Source organism: Miscanthus floridulus, chromosome 4, assembly GCF_019320115.1.
Source record: "Miscanthus floridulus cultivar M001 chromosome 4, ASM1932011v1, whole genome shotgun sequence".
NCBI lineage: Eukaryota > Viridiplantae > Streptophyta > Magnoliopsida > Poales > Poaceae > Miscanthus > Miscanthus floridulus.
The window spans coordinates 44368259-44377721 of NC_089583.1; the positions used below are offsets into that span (position 1 = coordinate 44368259).

At 40.3% G+C, this 9463-nt stretch overlaps 1 protein-coding gene across 1 annotated transcript; it reads left to right on the plus strand.

Annotated features, from left to right (window-relative positions):
* The first annotated feature begins 4062 nt into the window (after positions 1 to 4062).
* Positions 4063 to 9064, plus strand: LOC136548459 (uncharacterized). Its single transcript, XM_066539980.1, has 10 exons — positions 4063 to 4107; positions 4334 to 4419; positions 4722 to 4801; positions 5828 to 5908; positions 6004 to 6117; positions 6544 to 6600; positions 6797 to 6876; positions 6974 to 7069; positions 7460 to 8246; positions 8789 to 9064. Exons 1-7 carry the CDS (start codon positions 4063 to 4065, stop codon positions 6814 to 6816), a joined length of 483 nt encoding a protein of 160 aa, XP_066396077.1. The 3' UTR covers positions 6817 to 6876; positions 6974 to 7069; positions 7460 to 8246; positions 8789 to 9064.
* Positions 9065 to 9463: the final 399 nt, after the last annotated feature.

Sequence of the window (9463 nt, forward strand, 5' to 3'; positions counted from 1 at the left end):
TTGCCATCGCTACCCTAACTTGAGGCTGTAATAGCTCCCATCACCTACACCGTTGAGTGCGGAGTGACGAGAGGAAGCTAGTGGTGAAGACCGCGTCGCTAGAGACCTCGCCGTCGGCGAGCTCTCACCGGTCAAAACCGTACCCTTGCCTCTGTCCCTATGATGTGTGGGTCCAGTTGACCCCGGGTCCTAGCCGTCAGCCTCTCGGGTGCAACAGACCGAGTGTGCGTAGCGATTTTGGATTTGAATGTTTTTCTTTATTCCTTTTCAGAAATTGATTCAAACTTCAAAAATTCATAACTAATTCTAGGAGTGTCCAAATTGAGTAAACCAAAATTTGTTGGATTCATATTGATGAGTACTATCTATTAAAAATATGAAACTTGGTATGTGATATAGTTTTATACCCTCTTTAAATTATCTTGCTTATTCCTATTAATCTTGAAAAATGCATAACTGAAGTTTGGTATATGCTAAAAATGTGATTCCAATTTTGTTGGTCATGTTTTGATATGTTGTAGATAGGAAAAATATGAAACCTACAGTTAACATGCTTGGAATAGGATTTCTTATTTTGGCTTAATTAAATGCTAGTTCTTGTGAAATTAATTGTGGTAGATTTATGTAACTTATGGGCATGAAATAATTTCTACAGTGTTCTGGTAGTATAAGGAATGTAAGAAAAATAGTAAATCTGTTGCTTGACACTTTTCACTATGTTAAGTATATTTAAGTGGCTATAAAGCATGTAACTTGTCATTTTTGTAGAGGCTGCTATACATGTCCAAATAACATGAAATTTTAACATTGGTTTCTTGAGAGCATGTATGAGCTGCTGTAAGTTTTTTAGAATTTTCTGTGCACTAGAAGTAGCAGTTCCAATTGTAGTCGAGCTATGCTTAGTAAATCAATAAATGCTTTTAAGCAATTGTTAGGGCTTGACCATGATACTTTTTGACATGTTGATAATGAGTATAACCTATTGGTATGTTTGGTTGTGCCTATAATTAAGTGTTTATATGCAGCTAGTTAATTGGTGCACTATAATTAACTTCTATCTAGCTCTATGAATTGGTTGCTTTGTATTAGCATGATGCTTGTTAAATTAGATGATTAGGGTAATTTAGATAAGTTGTTAGCTGCAAGTAATAGACATCTTAATGATGATGAACAACTCTATTTTAGGTTGCTAAAACATGGTGAGTGTATGTTACTTTACTAGAGAGAAGATATGCACCTACTTAGTGAAATAAAAGTTATCTACTAGAGAAGAGATATGCGCTTACTCAAATAAAGCAAAGTAATCTTGCCATCATCTTGTTATGTTATTGCTAAAATGTATAAGCATTTTGTCATACCATACTTACACTTCATCCCTTGTGCATTTGTTATATTTATCTATACCTTCATACATATAGGATCGTCGGAAGGATAACGCTTCTGGAATTCAAGGCCGTGGGAGAGGAGGACCAGCAGGAGCCCCAGTCACAGGAAGTTCCAAAAGGCGAAGAACAGGTTCCGGAAGATTTACCTGAGTGCCCGGACCATAAGCCCTTGTCTTACTTGAAAGGCAAGCTCCGGAGCATTCTAAGCCTCCTATATTTTATAAATATCAACTTGAGTCATTTATATTTGATGCATTAGGTTATAGGAGTTGATTGGAAACACTTGATGTATGTAATTTTCTTGTCCAGAAATATACCTTGAACCCTATGTAGGTCTAGGATCGAATAAATGCTTAGCAATGCTTAGTCGGTAGAAGTCGAGTGATTTCTTGTCACCTGCGAGACATAGGTGGATATCAAATCACGGTTGGCTATATTTTCTATCGTGTAAAAGAACCATGGGATGATGTAAATGGAGACCGAACGGAGTCTCTATAGTAGGGGAAACTCATGTGATTCCGTCTGTGCCGATTAAGGACCACATTGTTGTTGGTTCTTGGTCATTTTGAACGCATGCCTCTCACTTAGCTGGCCAGATAACTCATTCTGACTGCAAAGACGGGTAGCTCAACTCAAGCCAGGCCCCATTCTGTAAGAGTGTGCACAATGGATTATAGTAAGGATGTGCGAGAAGCCAGACGTGAGCCCAAGGGAAGGCTAGGCCTCACCGTCCTGGCAGCTGGTTGTCCCTGATTGTGCGGCGCTGATTGAACCCGCGATATGTGTACCTGAGTTGTACCAAAGGTGACCTAAGACTACCTTGACGCATGTATGTTTGGGTTTGTGTTAGAAATACTGCCTAGCTGGTTGCAATCGATTCGAATCGCCGTCTCTCCCGGATAGTGAGAAACTTGACTGAACTTCCTTCTATCGTAGTGATTAATGGTAAGTGGAATGGTTCTGAGAATGATAAAATAATTGGCTATGATTACTATTGTTATGCTACTTAATTATATAACACATGTTTGGCACATGTTAGTTGCTAATCTAGAGATGAATAGCTATAATAAATTTGGTGACCAAATTATAAAATGTGTAGTTCAACTAGTAGCTTTTTATGCAAAATGATGTCAAGCTAGCTCCACTTATAAAGCCTTACATGATCCTTGGTGTCACTTTATTTTTGGTTTATGACGGGTAAGTCTAATTGAGTATCTTCTCGTACTCAGGGTTTATTTCCTACTAGTTGCAGATAGTACGGTATACCATGGGTACTATAAGAATTGCTTCTCTCCCACCGTGGACGAGGAGTAAGGCCGCGAGTAAGGCTTTTTCTATGTTGTCTTACCTATGATGCTTTTGTTAGACTTGATCACAAACTGGCATGTATTTGAACAAGTGTGTGATGTTGGTTTCAAAACTATATTGCTTCCGCTACTATATTTGAACTTGGTATTGTAATAACTATATTTGAACTCTGATGTATGTTGAGTTACTTGTGAACTTATGTAACATGTGACATGTATATTAAATCATGTACGATCTTGGTTGTATGTTGGATTATTCGAGATCCTTCGTGATACTCAACGGACTACCGGGTTTATATGGGCTCAAGTATGACCGTGCGATCGCTCCGGTGATTGCCATTGTACTTGTGGTGTTGTAAATTGGTCGATTCTACGACCTTCGGCGTGGGTGCCCTCGGTACGGTCTGGTTCCGGCCGTCCACGCGGCGCTGCTTTTCCTCGCCCCATCGGCTGGCCGGTTAGTTTCGTCCCTCTCCCTCTCCCTCTCCCTGTCTCTCTCTTCTTACCTCTCCTTGACGGATCTCCCTTTTTCGGTGCTCGCTGAGGCTCGCACCCCTTCGCTGTGCACACCAATTCATATGCAAATGAACTGTGCGCCTGTGTTTGACGAAACCCTAGCTGGCTGAGTCGTCTCCTACGGGACCGACACGCGTCAACAGCGCAAGGAGGAGCAGCGGCGTCATGGCGCGGGTGGCAGCGTCGCCGTTGGGACGCTGAGGTATTCACCAAGCCCCTCCCTAGAACGCTCCTCTTCCTTCTTCTGGTTAGAAGAGTCACTCTAACTCTCGACGGGCGGAGGTAGAAGATAAACAGTAGACAAGGAAATTTCTGGGCAACGAAGGCCAGTATCTTGGCTATTATTAATCAAGCACGACTCGGGACAAGGACTCACACCTATCTACAGGATGGTTTTATACACCATGGCGGCGTAGCACCCACGAGCTCACGTCCCTGGTCTCCAGGCGCACGTACGCATGCCCATCGGTGATCCGCACTTGTACGCAAGCCACCAGCCACTCGCGCGAGACTCGAGCATCGATTGCTGCTACTTGGTCCGTGGCTCCGTGCTCCACGTTGGCCCTCTGATGATGTCCCCAACCGTCTCTGACTTGGGCAGGATCCTAACAAACTTACCTGGCGTGCACCTGACGCTGCACACACATGCGCCAAGGCCCGACCAGACCTAGACCTAGGCGACGGACTCCAACACGAGCTCATACAGGTGCGCCGTCGCCGACTCAACTTGACACACACGCGTTCTGACCCGGAGCACACACACCGGTCAGGTTTATTTCCAACACTTGTATGGTGTGCCTTAGTTGTGTATCCAATTATGCAGGTCAAAAGCTAGAGAAGATGGTGTACGAGTCATGCCCACTGCGAGTGCTTTTCTTGGCGATTCATCTATGATATATGTAAGATTGGCTACCTCTTATTTGGCTCTCCTTATCTTGCCAAGATTGGCCATTGCAAGTGCATTAGAATTTTCATATATCCACTATAATTGCCTATTTACTTTGGGGGAGCTGATATCCAATACATTAAAACTGCAGCCGGCCTGGAGAATCTGAGTGGGATGGTGAGTTTGACATTTATATGTTTCTGAATTCTAATTCGGTTCCTTCTCAGCCTGCTTGCTAGGCGGTTGATGCTTCTGAAAATAATAAAGTTGACGAGGATACTGAAATAAAAGCACTTATATTGATACATCCGCCCTTCACTTATAGGTGAGTAACCCACTGGATTAGACACCCCCTATTTAGACCATATTCACAGAGTTCCCAGGTCAGTGAGGTCGAAGAACATGGTACACTACTTGCTAGAAGCTTTTACTCGGCCAGGTCAAAATGAACCCGCGTACCCGGGTCTGGGACGACGTTCCCGAGTCTAGGGTCCATGCCTTCGACCCTGTTTTCTGTGACCGCACTGGGTGGCAACTGATAGATCTGTTGCTCTTACTATGCCAGTGTAATGCTAATCAAATATTGGTTCTACAATAACAATCTAATTGGGTGGTTGATGCTTTCAGCCAAATCCCTGATGGTTCTGGTTCTGGAAGACACTATGGTAGAGGGATCGGTGGCAGAATGATGGCTGGCCGTCACTTTGGTAATGCTCTGTGCCCTTTTTTCGATTAAAGAGTTAGATCTTGAGGTATTATTAGAATATATCTTTGTGACAAAAATGCTATATCCACCTTTGTAACATGGATATTCTTTTCAAGTCATTTACAGCCGACTCAGGTTTTTGAGAATTTTTAAATTGAGTTTACATAGTACATGCAAACGCGAATGATTGTATATGAATTAGTATTGTTAGTTTCCTACAGGAATTCTCCAATAAATTATTCCCTCACCAACATTAATTGTTTTTACAGTTTGTTCTGCTCTACAGCATAGCCCCATCAAGTTTGATGTTACAGTCTGTAATCAGTCGCCAATCAAAGACTCCACAAACCTTTGATTAGCACAGAGCAGCTACAGCAGTGCATAGCATCGGTTGAACACCGAACAAGTTCTTGTAGCCTATTCTTTTCATCGCAGATTTGCCAGGTGTTATGAAAAAAATAGAATGCAAGAAATTGTTCAGTGTTCACCTGATGCAATGCACTGATTTTAGTCCAAATCCCGCTCCACGCATCATTAGACGCTGACACAACACCCTAGCCTTCCCTATTTTCAGGTTCTCAAACCAACCATATTTTGTTATGCTGCAGACTGATGAGAAGAATCCCCCTTGCTCTTACCATCTCAAACCACATCGTCATAGACTTAACAAGTTCTTCCCCCATTTATACCTCACTCTGTTTTCAGTTATATACATTATCACAGACAATTGGAATGCCGAAACTATATGAATATTAAGTTGCACTGCACTGCGTGTGTTTAGATTGTAGTGAACAGCCGTACTTTTCCTAGAATATATATGTCCAGTTTTAGCTAAAGAGAATGAAGAACCCATTTGGAATTAACAACCTGGGCATAATTAGTTGTACTCGATTAGCAGCAGTCCTTGATGTTTGCTAGAACACAGTGTCCTTCCCCGGCTTTTATCCTTTTAGTTTGTGCTTGACGGTTGAGCCTAAAGGCCACTCAATTAAGATGTGCTGCATTCTAAATCATCCCTTTTACTTAGAGACAACAACAGCGGCTTCCCAGGACTCCAGCATCCGTCACCATCGCAGCAGCCTCCGAAAAAAAAAACTCAACTGCTTCAGTATGTATTTCATTTCACCATGTTATTTTCTATGCAAATAATTGAATAGAAATGTTTGCATTTTCAGCTTTGTGCTTCGTTTTCCATTTTTCCAGTATGTAGGGTGCAGCAGCAGGATGGCAGCCACAAAAGCAGCCTCCCAATTTGTTGCTCCACTACAAGTGGCCACACCATATTTCTTGATCACTACAAAACCGGAGGCTCCTTCTGTAAGATTTTGTAAACTAACATTTTCTGCTATTTTGAGATATATATACTATCATGCCCAGACTAGCAATTTCACGCAGATTAGATTTGCCATCTAAGTTCTAGCATATTTTGTTTTTTCAGATGTTGTAATAATACTGGTTTTTGATTGTTGGTCATCTTAGCTCATATCTGGATGTGAGTCATCTTAGCTCATGAAATAGAGTTTACAATTTCCTTATGAAATTTGTTTCCGCGTAGCCTTTTTTGTTGACCATATGTTAATGCCAATGATGCTAGAAACAAATATCTTTTTTCTGAAAGCCTGACCATATTTCCATGCTATTGCTATTTTCCTTTTTTCACATGTCAATGGCAAGGATGCTGGAAACAAATATCTTGGAGACCAATGAGATAGTTTCCTTTATCCTCTGCTTCATTTGTTGCAGGCATATGTGTAAACACTATTGTTAGCATTTTCTTGCAGCCCCCCTTCTCCATAAAAGGTATGATGTTGTCTCAGAATAATGGTGCTCCTTTTATAATATAGTTCTTAATTAATTTTAGCTGGAAGAAGGAAGTACCTATTGTTTTTTGCGTCTACCAATACTTGCCTTTTACTTTATTAGTAATCTGTCCTATATTGTTGTTCCAATTTAATGTTCATGCTTTGGTACTCTGTTTTTTTCTTCCCTCTTCCAGAGTCCTTTTGGAATTTGTGACAGGACCAGGTGTTGCATCGTTGGAGTTTTTTTAGACAACTCAGCTTGATGTCCATTTTGGTAATGGCCCTAAGCTTAGTAGTTAGTCATCCTTATATGAGTATAAATTTTTTTAATTTACTTGCCCAACCATCTAAGGGTCTGATGATCTACACAGGTATCCCATGTGCAGTGGCAATCAGCGACCAGTTGGACCAGGGGAATGTGCACGGAATGGGTTTGCATCTGTACTGATTGGTGGTTGAATTGTAAGGTATTGTTAAATTACAGTCATTATCTATAGCTTTCAGTTTGATTCAAAAAAAAATTGGCCAAATCTATTGTCGTGTTGGTGTGTGAAGAATGGTTCTATTTTCCTGTTGGTGTGTGGCCTAAAATTTTTTGGTGACCCAAAAGTTTTGCAAGATGTGTAAATTACTATTGTATATGCTAGGAATTCTTGACAATATATGGTTACCATGGGCTATAAGAAATTTATGCATGCTAAGATTCTTCGGAAGCGTAATCTGATCTAATCTTTAGTTTTTTCCTAGCAGCAGTCAGCAATGATGTACCTACACATTGTGTGATGCTGTTATATGAATTGCTTTGTCAAAAAATGCAACTGTGTCCTCCTGTTTAGTTCGTTATTTCTGTCTTACAGGTACATTCTGCATCTTCCTATCTAGCGTGTGGCTTCAAGAGTTTATATCCTTTGTTTGAAAATAATCCGTTCTGCTTCAGTTCATAGCTTATTTTGTTGTTCATAACTTATTTTCATTTTTGCATCGTGTATTCCATTGCGATATTGAAAATTCCAATTTTGACTGCCGTAATGCTATTCTGCAGTTTGCAACGAGATTTAGTTATGTAACTATGTATTTGAGCTGTCAACTTTATTTAATCCGATATGGACAATAACGATGAAATATTTTGAACTTGATTAGAGGTTATTGGTTTATTGGATGCCTTCCCTTTCTACTCCCCCTTTAATCAGACTATGGATAAATGTAAAAAAATGGGAAAAACATGCCTCTTGGGTTTGAGATTTCCCCGCATAGGTTGTTTTGTTACAAATGCCCAGCACTGCTTAGCTTTGTTGAAAAAACCACCCATCACAGTATAGTGCCTTATGTATTTAGGTTCATATGTTCTGCTCTCTTGATTTCTATCTTATTAACAACCGACGTGGTCAACAAAAGAAATTTAGGGAAGGGGATGTCAAGGTTAAAGATATATCCAGTGGTTGCATTTCCTTTTGTAGTTATTAAGTCTAGCTGACATCGAAATGTTCTTTGCTCCTGTGATTTCCATCCATTCTCCCTTATTATTGTTGCAGGCACACAACCTAAACCCTGTTGACTGCCCCTCTATTTTCCTTACGTGCATTCAATCAGATAGCAAGTAAGAGGTGAAAAAGGGTTCAGCGTGCATTCAAACTGAATGGACAGGTGAAGAGCTTGACTCTGAAATGCTTCTAAACTGTTTTTTTTATTCATTTCGGTTACTTATTGATGAAGATAGCGGTTAGCACAACTCAGGTTTCATGCGATCTGTGAACTGTGATGGATACAGAGTTACAGACCATTTATTTTCAGTTTCGTTTGTCAGTACCGGAGATGCAGGTTGCTTTCAATTTTGCTTTTCCCCTTACTTCACTTATAGTCCTTGTACGGCCTTGGTTCCTTTTTCTCTCCTATTTGGGGCTTCCCACTGCTGATTTCACAGATGAATATGCAAAGCATACCATGCTGCTGTTTATCATGATTATACCTTTATGTTCGGTCTTAACTAATGACATGCTCTGTTGTGACATATTGTCTTTCTTCTTTTTTAAGTGTCTTCCTCTACTGTACCAAGTTCTTTCCTTGTCTGTCTCAAACTGAAATTTCCGCATAGTTGAAAAATAGGTCAGCAGATTGACGGATTGAAGAAATAATGTCTGCTTTCTGTAGTTGCCATGAAGTCCCATTTTTCTTATTTTTGGTTTCAGGAAAAACTCTTTTGAAGATAAAAGCAAGGATATCATAGAAATGGAAACAGGGGAAGCCTATGGAATTATACTGAATGTTGTGCTGAAATGGGTTGGGAAAAGTATTTTTTGTCACTGTCACCCAGTCATACAGGGTAGACTAGCCAGATGAAACGCGACAACCTCTTTTTATAATTCTAATTTCAAATGACCTGCACATATATGGTACTGCTTATAGTTTTTCTAAAACTGAAGTTTGTGCAAGTTACTTCAACAATACCTTGAGTTCAGCATGCGTGCCTGCTGCTTCAACAACCAGGTGAGGTTCTATTTGAGATAATTGTTTATTTAGTTTTATCTCACATTGATGAGGATTCCTACACATGATCACAAAGCTTCAGAAAATTGGTGGTTTTCCTATAGGGATAACGATCATACATGCTTCTACGAGTTGATCATTCTATTGATGGTCTTTGTGGTTGCCTGTGCAGTAATTTACACTTAGGGGCCGTTTGGATCCCTTCATTTTGAAGGAATTGAAATCTACGTAATGGATTAAGCTATTTGGCTTGGAATTTGACATTCCATACCATTCCTAAGCTTACAGATAAGCCTATCTCAAATTCATAGGGTGAGAAATAGAAATATATTCTATAGATCATTATGCTATAATTCTATTCTTCAACTTATAGCGCA